The sequence below is a fragment of the Phlebotomus papatasi genome, chromosome 1 (assembly GCF_024763615.1).
Source record: "Phlebotomus papatasi isolate M1 chromosome 1, Ppap_2.1, whole genome shotgun sequence".
NCBI lineage: Eukaryota > Metazoa > Arthropoda > Insecta > Diptera > Psychodidae > Phlebotomus > Phlebotomus papatasi.
Genome location: NC_077222.1, coordinates 63373396 through 63385941, shown reverse-complemented (window position 1 = coordinate 63385941; position 12546 = coordinate 63373396). Strand labels below are relative to the sequence as shown.

The 12546-nt window shown below is 31.9% G+C and overlaps 1 protein-coding gene across 3 annotated transcripts in view; it reads left to right on the top strand.

Moving 5' to 3' along the window:
* Positions 1 to 12337, top strand: part of LOC129799988 (adipokinetic hormone/corazonin-related peptide receptor variant I-like) — a 49242-nt gene extending 36905 nt beyond the window's left edge. Inside the window, exons 5-8 of one of the 3 annotated variants that reach the window (XR_008751569.1) lie at positions 5728 to 5927; positions 6628 to 6758; positions 9143 to 9211; positions 11436 to 11499. Coding sequence is in view for 1 of the 3 variants with exons in the window: in XM_055844323.1 (XP_055700298.1) it covers positions 5728 to 5927; positions 11436 to 11491 (256 nt within the window). In the remaining 2 variants the exon portion in view is untranslated. Of the gene's footprint in view, positions 1 to 5727; positions 5928 to 6627; positions 6759 to 9142; positions 9212 to 11435 lie in introns of all 3 variants that reach the window. The other 2 variants (XR_008751568.1, XM_055844323.1) reach the window with 2 other exon arrangements.
* Positions 12338 to 12546: the final 209 nt, after the last annotated feature.

Here is a 12546-nt window from a genome sequence, read left to right as displayed (position 1 = left end):
GATGGTAAATTCTAATATCCCCGGATGTTAGATTTTACTAGCCGCATGGTAAATTTTACTGGCAGGATAGTAAATTTTACTAGCCGGATATTAGAATGAAAAATGTCGGAAAAATTTATTTTTCCTTATTTTCATTGCTTTTTGGCCATTGTTTGAGGGCTTGGGGCCCTTCTTGGATGATATTCTCTGTATTTCAAGCCATTTTGGTGCGTGAAAATTGACGACTGCGCCGAGATTTGAACACGCGACCTTTGTGATGACAGTCCAGCATCTTCCAGCTGCGCCACGAGCTCCTATAATGTATTCCAAGCATATCGGGAACCGTTGCATCCGCACCCACGATATTTCAAAATGACATTCTAACAGCAGGATGGCAAATTTTACTGGCTTGGATGGTAATTTCAATCCAAATTACTATCCTCCGTTAAAATTTACTGTCTTCCAGTTAAATTTTAACATCTAATATGCGGCCAGTAAAATTTACTTCCCGGATATTAGAATCTAAGAGAGGTCAAGGTAAAATCTAAATGAGGATAGTAAATTTTACCATCCGGCTGTTAGAATTTACTATCCATAGGATAGTAAATTTTAAAATGTCAAGATGGTAGATTCTAAAGGAAAGTTTCTATGGAGGATGGTATTTTCTACTATCTTTTGAGATAGTAGAATTTAAAGACACGATTTGTAGAAAATACCATCCAAATTTTTCTCGGTGTAAGACGGCGATGGCCGCAAGGGGGGTGGGAATTGTCTGAATCAAAATGAATAATAAATACAATACAATACAATACAAGTTTAAAGTTAAAGTTGGTGAATGAATACTATTTTAAAATCTATATCAAAATATTAAGAATTTGGAGGGTAAGACTTAATAATGATAGATAATGTTATATATGTAGGTCTTGCCAAAGATGTTGGTACTTAGGGGAAAGTGCTCTCCCTTCGAACGTTCATGCCTTCGAATAATGTGAATTTCCTTTGTTTTTCGTAAGAGATTTACACTAAATTATCATGGAATTATCAACAATTGATGATAAGCCAACTAATATGTAATAGAAATGTATATTTTCTTAGGAAAACTAAAAGAAAATTCACATTATTCGAAGGCATAGACGTTCGAAGGGAGAGTACTTTCCCCTATATCCATTTAAGCAATTTTTGTGCTCCATGTGAACCCATAAATTTTTTTAGAAATTCATACATTAATGGTTATTAATAATCTCATCTAAATATAAATATAACCAGTGAAGCGTAGAATAGGGATAAGGATTAGAATGAGAATGACAAGCCTGCAAACATGAAATACAACAAACAATGGAATTTCTGCCTTAATCAATGTCTAGACTTTAGATATCCTAGATATTCCTTTAATTTCTCAGAAATACGGTTGAAATGGATGACTATAAAAAATTCTAAAAGTAAACACAATTTGAATCTTCCGAGATATTCTCATATTTATTTCACAAGTCGTGAAGAATATTCTCGTCAAAGGCGAAATATTTGAAATATTTATATGTATACATACAACAAATTAATAAGGTTAATAAGAAAAAAGACAAAGCGTCCAAATTAGCTTTTAAGAATTTTATAGTTCGAGCTTCGCATAGAAAGCAATATAAAATAATTATTCGATTTTTAATACTTCGAAATTTTCGCCTTATCCACTTGGAACACATTTCTTGACTTATTCTTGCGAATAAGATGATTACTGCCCAAGAAGCAAAATAGCTGCCTTATAGAACCAAGTATTAAACAAGTCTTTTAGTGCACTTTTAAAAGACTTTAAGTGCGAATTTTCTGTTGAAATTCCTATAGAAGCTCTTAAGATCCTTAAGAGTGCGCCACTTTACTTATAGTAATCTCAGTGATGGAACCAAGAGCGCTATAAGTAAATAAAAAGATGTTTTGTTCTATAGTGCCTTACTCAAGGAATTCTATAAGACTATATTAAGAAAAAAATGTTTCTTGGGTGGAGCATGATGTCACAGTTCTCGTCTGTTGGTTTTGTATGACCATCATACCGGTGCTAGTGGCCAAACGGTTAGAGATATCGTCTCTAGCCTTTAGGCCACCATTCTTTAGACCGACCTTTAAGCTACCATCTATTTTCGCATTGTTAATATGAATGTTTTTTTTCCCAATCCTCTCCATGGTTCTCAGAATGTACGATGTTTTTGCCCGCGATACATTTGTTCATGTACGATAATGGACTCGAATCAATCTTTGTATGATGCCCTAGACAAACTTGTGGCTTTAGCCGAGAGACGGTTTAGTGGAAAACTAATGGGAATGTAGTCTAATCATTATACATTGATTATAATTACGTTAAGTCGTCTTGCGGTTTAAGCCATAGATCTGTCCAGCATATAAGAGTTTTCGACTTCTAAATTTAAACTGTCCTACACAATATATCTGTCAATCAATTTGGGGCAAGTTAAGGTTCTTTTGAAAGCTCATTGAATCAAAACCTAGAAATTGTATTTTTGGTTTTTATACTGGCTTTGATTTTATTTCATTTATATTTACATTTCTGTCTTTGATTAGGGCAACTTTAGCTCCTTATAGTGTAATAGATAATTATTGTGAAATGATAAATATTTTATCTTATTAAGAAGTTGCTGGAAAACGATATCAAACACACGTCTTAATATGGTCACTGTATTCGAGTTCTTTACATTATTTTATTACAAAGTTCTTTTACTTGTATTTGGTAACTATATAAGGAAAGTCAATTCTAATTGAAATCCATGCCTTGTCTCTTGATTGAGTGGACATTTCCTGACATTCTTATTCAAAAGTTTTAATGAAAGACCTGTAAACAAATATTGTTACTTTGGCTTATACAGATAAAGCTTTTCCATCACTTTGACTCTTGAGGTTGATCACCAACGCTAAGACGGCGATGGCCGCAGGGGAGGTGGGAAATGTCACAATCAAAATGAAGAATAAATACAATATAATACAATAAATAGAGGAAAATCTCAAAATTTACGCGATGTTAAGCTTTTCGTTTGTTCGTGCAAAAAATTTTGCATATTTAAAACACTTGGACAGACAGACATTTCGTCCATTTAGGAAAAGGACAGATAATCCTAACCGGCTTATGTAGGTGAGATTCTTAACGTGAGCTAACTCGGAGTGCATGCAAATTCGATTTAGAGCTGAAATTGTGAGTCGCCATTCAGTTATCTTGAATCAAATTCGTGAAATTATACAAATTTTGTATTTAAACCAAAATATCAAGGATTTGGATGAACTGGCACAAAAGTGATATATGGGTGAAATGTAGACCAGAATGTACTCTATAATTTTCCTATAGAACATGATCTCATCGATTACTCAGAAGCCAAGATAAGCGAGGTTTTTTGTTTCTTAACTCGTTTTTTCATCCAGAGTGCCCCAAGTAGTCATTTGTTGAACTTCAACTATATCAAAGAATTGTTGTATTTTGTGGGACTTTCCATTTAAAACCATATTTTAAGTGTCTTTGTGGAGTAGAGGCAGTCAAATTGACATCTGAGTGATTTCAAAGCGTTATTATGGGAAAAATCAATTTTTTCACACTTAAACGGCAAAATCGGAGTGATAGCGTAGTCTGAGTGGAAAATGATGTATGGACGAAATGTAGAGACAAATGTCCTCTACAATTATGTTGAAGTAATCATCAAAATCGGTTCAGCGACAGTCGAGATAATTGAGGTTATGTGATATTGAAATTCGTTTTTCGACTGTGGCGCCCCTGGTGTTGGTCCCACGAAGTTCAAATATTCTAGAAAGTTGTAGTATTTGGTGAGATCTTTCGTTTAAGCTCTCATTCATCAAAATCGGTCACATAGAACCGGAGATATGATTTTTTGAATTTTGTGAAATTTGACCCCTCATATCTCCGGTTCTGTTTTAACCACAGCGCACATACGCACCATTTTGGAAACGTCCTAGACTGGACTACAACATACTAAAATTTCATTAACTTGCACAATGTCGTTTTTGAGAAAAGTGACTTTGAATTTCGATGAATTTTGACGCTAACGCAGCGCCACCTGTGGTGACTTTTTGAACTTCCATCTGAAAGTGCTCATCGAGACGAAACCAAAAAGGTAAAATTTAGGTCGCTATGTTAGTTAGAACCGGAGATAGAGGCCGGTCAATGTTAGAACTTTGACCTCTTATAGCTCGGGTCAGGGGTTTTAGATCGACTTAAGGTTTTTTTTTGTTTGATAGGTATACTCAACGGCTACAACATACTAAAATTTCAGCCCGATGCACAATGGAATTTTTGAGTTATTTAACTTATAAGATTTAAAAATTTTCTTTTTAATAATAGCGCCCCTAGCGGTAGTTTTTGAACTTGCGATGTTAGAAGGAGAGGTGGCATTTCACGAGAGCTTTCCAAAAAGCCCTCACTTTTTAAATTCTGACAATTAGAACCGGAGTTATGGCCATTTTAAGAAATTTTTTTTGGACCCTTATAGTTCGGGTCAGGGGGGTCGGGGGACCTTAAGTTTGGTATTGATGGAAAGCTCTAAGGCCCAGCTATAACATACTAAAATTTGAGCCCGCTCTATGCCATAGTGGCGGAGCTATTGAGAAAACAAAAAAGGGGGGTCTTCAAAATGGCGGAAGGAGGGGTGGGGGGTGGGGGGTCAATGCACCAAGTTGCAATTTTCACCCGATATATAACCTTTGCCGAAAACCGCAAGTCGATATCTTTTTTAGTTTAAGAGCTATTAAGCTCCAAAGAGCGGCCGGCCGGGAACGTAAAATAGCCACATATATATTCGTGATCAGGAAGTGCCGAAACACATTTTGGCCAAGTTTGAGGTCGATCGGACGACATGAAATTTTGTTAGGATTATAGTAGGTGAGATTGTTAAGAATCTCACCTAATATCATTGAACCATTCCTAATAACGGTTTTTCAAGGTCAAAGTTTAGGAAGACTCCAGAAAGCGTATTATCAACCGTCATGTTTGTACTCGTTCGAAAGGTCTTGGAATCTCTGACTAGCCTAAACCGATTGCAATCGGTTACTGGCCTCTACACACTAGAAAAATTTATATCCATATTGAAGAGTTTATCCTGCGAAAGATAAGCTTTTGATAGCGGAGATTCTTTACGGGCAATCTCGCAATACTTGCAACTCAGATTGCGTACAGATTCGATTGTAGATAGAATTTTTGGGGTAATGAATCGCATAGATCAAACTATTCTTGGTGGTCGAAATGGATAAAAGTGGCTCGAAAACCGCTTGTCAATATTTCTTTTCGTTCTTTCGCCAGAAGCGTTTGTGGTAGCACGTAGAATCGGCTGACCGAAAGGCCATTATTAATCGATTTTTGACATATTTCTTGATCTATAATGGCCTCTACACACTAGAGAAATTTATGTCCATTTTGAAGCAAATTCCCTACGCTTGTGTAGGAAAAACTCTTCAATATGGACATAAATTTCTCTAATGTGTAGCGGCCATAAGAATCATAACGTCGTCTACATGTAAATTTTGAGCCCGATCTGAAAAGGTGTCATTTCATGTCAGACCACAGAAGCTGAGATTGTAAGAATCTCTGCTAAAATATGGTAGGTTCTTGCGACACTCTTGGGTGGGGATTACAGGAGGGTTAAATGCATATATATCTTTCTGGAAAAATTTTATTATTTTGCCATATTTTCTTCCAAGTGACGTGAAATATGAATTATTAAAATATTGACGGTTGACCTCATTTTCCAGGTACGTGTTTGATAGAGAGAGTGCGGAAAAAGTAGATACTACAATACAGGATGGCCTATTTCTCATGGCGGTATCAAATTCATGTATGAATCCATTAATTTATGGTTCATTCGCTATGAAATGTCGTTTTCCGTGGAATCGCAAGCCACCGGTTGCAAATGTTCTTGGCGAAGCACCAGGTCTTCATAGGAAGTCAACAGGTATGTGCGACAAGAATTGTCTACAACTGTTTTCCTTTTTATATATCACACTTCATCGTGCTATCCTATCCCGTATTCACTGTATTTAAATTCTGATATTTTCCTGCTCAACCCTTTAAGTTGCATGAGCATGCATCATAAACTGATAAAAATGTAAAATGTGCACAATGTTCTAGCGTTATCTTTCACTAAAATTGTACCCTCGAAATATATTAAAAAAAAAATTGGAAGAGCATTAAAATGAATAAAATGATGTAGAAAGTTATGTACTCCCTGCGAACACCACCAAATACTGAAACTCAGAAAAATATTACCAATAATTAGAAAAAAGCTAAACCCCCTCAAGTAAAAACCATGATTTTCAGTACTTGATGTTCGCTGGGATGAATTTGAAAAAGAAAAATGAGCTTTTCTGTTGTAGATTCTATTTTCCGCCCACAATGTATACTTTTCTCACAAACGTATGCTCTATGTCTATACTTTTACACTCTAATTGCATTTTTAAATAATTTCGCCCATTTTTTTAAACTTCTCCTGTCCTCTTTCTAACAACTTATTCTAGTCTATTCTTCTTTTGTTATAGATTTCAAGAGCTTATTTATTTTTCAAATCCCTTTGATCACAACAATTAACTTTTAGCACAAACCTTCATTAAAAATTTGTTAATTCTGTATGAAATACTTTAACTCCATGGTTTCAGGCAGGGACTTGGCACACATAATAAATGAGGAAATGTGCTAGTACTCTGCCCATTCTAAAGTACAATAAAAGATTGACTTTGTGAATCGCAAACCATTATTCTGCTCTTTAGCACATGACAAGTTCCACCAGGTAGGAATATTATTCTATTGAAGTTAGTATTTATTTTAGATTCAAAGTTTTAGTGCTGTGTTTATTGCTTGATCCTTTTGGCTATGAGAACATAGTGCAAATCAAAATTTAGCTAGTAAAGTAGTCTTTAAGCTCTAGACAGCTTTTGCTTTCCGCAAATTGGAATTTAAAGTTTCCTAAATTGAGTTTGGATGTTTGATTAACATTTTAATTTAAGTTTCACTACTAAGCAAGGCAATCTTTAAAATTTTAGACTGTTTGTTTAAAATAAATTTCCCGCAAATTTCCATTTTTAAAATTACTTCAATGTTGAATTAATGTACTTTGATTGAGTCTTCTAATAATTTAACATTCCTAAAAAATATTGAATGAAGTAGGTCAATCTTTTAGGAAAAGACGAAATTCATAATTTTAAAAAATAAAATTGATCAACTAATTCAAAAACTAACTAATAAAAAAAATAATTAAACAATAAAAAAATTTAAAAGTATTAAATAAAATTCAACATTTTTGTTCAAAAATAATAAAAAAAAACTAAATTTTTACCGAGTATTAAAAATTTCAGTCAGTGTAAGAAAAGAATTTCATAGTATTTAGTAAAAATCTCGCAAAAATCAAATTTTTCATCTTGAATCACATACTTATTTTGTTCAAAATAAGTATAATTTTAAAAAAGGATTAATCAAATAAAACTTTAAAATTTATTTATAAAAGAATTAATATCATATTGGATATTGATTTATTAATTTTAATTTGAAAATCGAGAAATTACGATAATTAAAAAACGAATTACTGACCAAATTATTTTAATAATTTAAATGGTCATTTTTTTAATTTTTAATCAAATTCTATAATCAAAAAATTCGTTTAAAAATAGCTTCATAATCAACGCTTTTAATATTTATCTCTCTTATGCATTTTATATTTACTAAAACTCTTACGGTGCTATCGCAGTAGGATTTTTACGTTTTAATTTTATATTCAATTGAGCCAATTAAGCATTAAGATTTCTAGAATTTACTTTAAAATTATCACAGCTAGGACACATTTTGCAAGAAATTTGCTCAATTTTAAATAAGTGCCGCGAGATTTTTGATTGTGAATGACTCCGGAAAATGTGTGATAGTACTTAAAATGTCTTATAAGTCACTTATCTGTTATTCAGAAGAATCACCAAAGCCAGAAAAAAGATTTGTGGGCAAAGGGCTATTCCAGCGACTCTGATATAGTCTTATTGAAAATCTGTATGAAGTCGTTCCAACACCCAACTGAGATTTCTTAACACAACAATTTCCTTCGAATGGCTTTGGAGAAACTTAATAAATTACTCCCGATACTTAAGCTTTACTTCATGCAAGTTTATCACTAAAACACTGTACTTACCTTATTTTTTGACCACAAATAATATTAATTACGAGTAAAATAAATTTAATAAGAATAATTTTTTTTTTCAAAAGAATACTTACTTAACTGCAATAAAATTGAAATTATTGAGCAATTTTAACATTTTAATTTGCTGAATTCATATTTATTTGAGCAACCACATTTATACTATTTTAACATATTTAAACAGGTTTTTCTGGACCAAGTATTAGTTTCTATTAATAAATAAGTGCAGATCTATCAATTCAATTAGTTTTTAGTGCAAAATAACGTATAGGAATAATTCATCTGAAAATTAAATTGAAATTACAAATTGAAAAAATCCTAGTGTGATAACACGATTACATTTTGCCACACCGTTTAAATCTTTCAGCACTTTAAAAAATAATGCACATTTTATTTAAGTTAAATGCACATATTTAAGTTAAAGTATACTTAAGTCTAGTTTAAGTTAAAGTTGTCTATTTTGTCAACTTAAATTATTAATAACTTAAATTCCTCAGTTAAACTTATAATAATAATGCTGGCACAACATTCCATAGAGGAACTTAGGCCTTCCCGCAAGGGGATTTCTAGACACGCATTATTATTTTTTCTTATACGGGATGAGATTGTCAGTCCCATGCCCCGTGGAATCAAGTGCAGTGAAGTTCACTGGATGCAATCCGAACACCTTTAACGCCAGAAAAATTCCTGGTGGCCTAAAGGGGATTCGAACCCGGGACACTTGCATCACAGAGCGAGTGCTCTACCACTTGACCCATTGAGTGCCAAGTTAAATGCACATATTTAAGTTAAAGTATACTTAAGTCTAGTTTAAGTTAAAGTTGTCTATTTTGTCAACTTAAATTATTAATAACTTAAATTCCTCAGTTAAACTTATAGGGCTTTTAAAAATAAAGTAAGGTTCCACGATCACAATTCTTTTATTTTGTAATATAATTCACTTTCTATTTTTTTAATACAGTTAGTAAAAAATCAATAAATTTCCACACAAACAGGATTCGTAATAAAATAATCACAACTAGCATAATCTTATTGGCACCACTTTATAATAGAAAAACGAAATTGTGAGTAAATGACGGAATAGTAAAATATTATTCTTTATTTTTTTAAAACTTCTAATATTTTTATGACTGAGTTTTACTATTAGAATTTCTTTTTGTCGCGTACTTTTGATATAATAATTCGCAGATTTAGCTTACTACAATTTTTTTATTTTGTCGTATTCACAATAATTTACTTACTCATCCATTAAATATTTATTTTACTATCAGTACTAATCGCTTAGAACTTTATAAAGACTGAATTTAATTCTTTCACAATAATAAGAAATACATTTTTACTACTCGATTTTTTCACCCTCCAAAATATCTACCTTCCAAATCCCGGAGACCACTTTTCTTAACAAATCTTCGCGTTTCAGACGATTTCTGAGAAATAATGACACGCTGTTTGTCTGTCCATCCGTTACCTCGCGTAGAGCTCAAACCACTCAAACGGTTAGAGATTGAGACTTGGAACCTACAGGAGAACTCCCATTAGTTGACCCTAGGATTATTAATATGCCTCTCATTCAGCCCTACCCCAGTCCTTCACATCAAAATAATATGTTACTGCTCAAAAATGCACCGTGCAATTTGTTTTTCTATATTATTTCAGCCAAAATAACCAAAAACCAAAATCCCGAAAGCTAAACAAAATCCCGAACACCAAAATCCTGAATGGGTTAAAATCCCGAAAATCCAAAATCCTGAACGGGTCAAAATTGCAAAGGGATCAAAATACCGAAACGTCAAAACCCGAAAAGCCAAATTACCGAGAGCCAAAATCCCAAAGGCACAAAATCCCATAGAGATAAAATCCCAAATCCTTAAAATCCCGAAAAGTCAAAATTTCGAAAACCTCGAAAACTTGACTAACCCAGAAATCTTTTTCTCCCGGATTTCATGTGCTTCTTCTTTTACATTCCTCAGGACATATCAAATACTGCTTCCTCAATAGGATGATAGTCTCACAGAGGTGAATTTCACGAAATTTTCAAGAAATTTTTATTCTATTTTTGGTTTTTCTAATCTAACGTAAAAATTTGTATTTTGGTGTTTCAAGATTTTGGCCTGTTCAGGATTTGAACAAATTTGGGATTCTGGCTCTTGGAGATTTTGACATACAGGATTTTAGCTTACAGGATTTTAGAATTCACGATTTTGACCGAGACTCGTTTTGTAGAGGTTGTCCTTAGGTATACATTTCTGCCATTACGAAAATACCGTTGAATTATTCCAAATAACGATTTTCCAAAATCAAAAGATAAAATGACTCTAGAGAGAAAGAAAAGCTGAAAAGATCTTCAAATTTTTGATAAGGCTAAACCGGTTTCAATCGGTTATGAGCTCATAATAAACCAGTTCAGTAACTAATTTTTATCCAACAATTAATTGCATTACTCTTAAGTCGTTTTATGCGATCTTTTCAGGGATTTATAAATCGGTCCAAATTGATTATGAACCAGTAAATGATAAATGATGTTCAAGTACTTTTGAGGTACAGCATCGAAATCATGAATTCAAGCATTCCGCTTAACACTGGATGCTTAGCAATCTCTTTAAATTTTTTTTTTAATTTTTGATGCTCATTTAATTACAGCATTTTTTAAACCGATTTTTGAATTCCTCCTGCAAATCACCTAAACCACTTTAACCACACACATTCTAAACTATTTTATGCAAAATGAGATTATGTGATAATTCGCTAACCTTTTAATAAGGTACAAAAAGCCATTACAAACTTTCTATAAAAAGCAATTAAATATGGTAAAACTTCAGAAGATAATAATACATTGAGGGAAACGAAAATTTTCGACAATAAATTTCATTCTTTTTACCAAAAACAACGAATTTCAATGAAAATCATTTAAACAGTAATATTAAACTTATGAACTCTAAATAAATATCATTGGTATTGTTTTATTTGCATATTTGCATGATATTTAACCTGTCGTTAAGTGTAATATTTCAATATTACAAATGATATTGCCACAAAAATTCCAATCAGCAATAGCAATTTGATTATTATTGCATTTTTGTCAAAATTGTGAAGGGATATTTGGGAAATTTAGTAAATTTGTAATTTATATCTCGGTATTGAGTGAAATATCTCCGTAAAACTACATAAATGCACTTTTTGTTGTAATACAGCTTCTATCATACATAATCTATGTATGTATTTGTTTATGTGAGAACTGAATAAAGGGATGCATTTTCAATGTGTATTAACTCTAATATTCAATTGCAGGTACTTACATGCAAATGATGCTAACTGTGGCAAAGACACAGCTCAATAATAAGTAAATTTTGCATTAGTTTAAAAAAAAGAACATAGTGAAAGACAACAATTTTTAGATAGGCTAAAGACAGAAGAGTTTAAAATGTTAAACGGTCTTCATAAAAGTTTATCCATAAGTCGTGTTTGTTAAGAAGCGAATTTTTTTTGAAAAACTTTTACTTGAATTGTACATTAAGGGCAATTCCACGTCTCAAATTTAAAAAAAAATGTATTTAGTTCTGTTTGTTGCTTATTAATTCAAAACCTTCGGGAAATGAGTTAAACTTTCAGTCTGAAGACCGCTTTATAAGGCATTTTGCATGGTTTCATTTCAATAAATATTAATTTTGTGAAAAATAAAGTATAAAGAAATCTTTACGTTGTTATTTATAATTGTTATGATAAGCGATGATTATGTACTTCAATTGAAAAGTCATATACAAATTTATAATGTTGAAAAATATAATTAAAATAAAAAGTAATTTTTATCAAAAATTATCTTAAGTTCATTTTCCAAGAGATATTAAGAGAAAGATTTTACAGCTGTTAATGAAATTTCTATAATAAATATATATTTGTTATTTCAATTCTCCTCAAAATTCTAACTCACTTATTTTAGTTTGGTAAGGATTCAATAACATAAATTTTAAATAAATCTGTGATCTAAATGAAATATGGTGGTCTACACGGAGCTTTTCAGTGTGAAATGATTCATTCTCAATTTAATGTACGAATATGAAAAAGCTCCGTATGGAATACATGTTGTAACCAATAAATATTGAGATATATGAAATATTATGTTACATATTTTAATTATAGTCTAATTTATCGTAATTATGTACAGAATATTATAAAATTATGTTTTAATAAATGTTTTGAAATAATTTGATTGTGTTTCAAATAATATTCGAATAATTCCAATTATTCTGTTACATTAATCAATTATTCCAGTTGCGAGCTAATTTACGTGCCAGTATGAAAAATTAATAATGGTATGTAAACAATTATTTTACCATTGTATTCCCATAATAAAAAATTCACTAATTAGCCATTTTATATCTAAAGTGTATTAAATTAATGA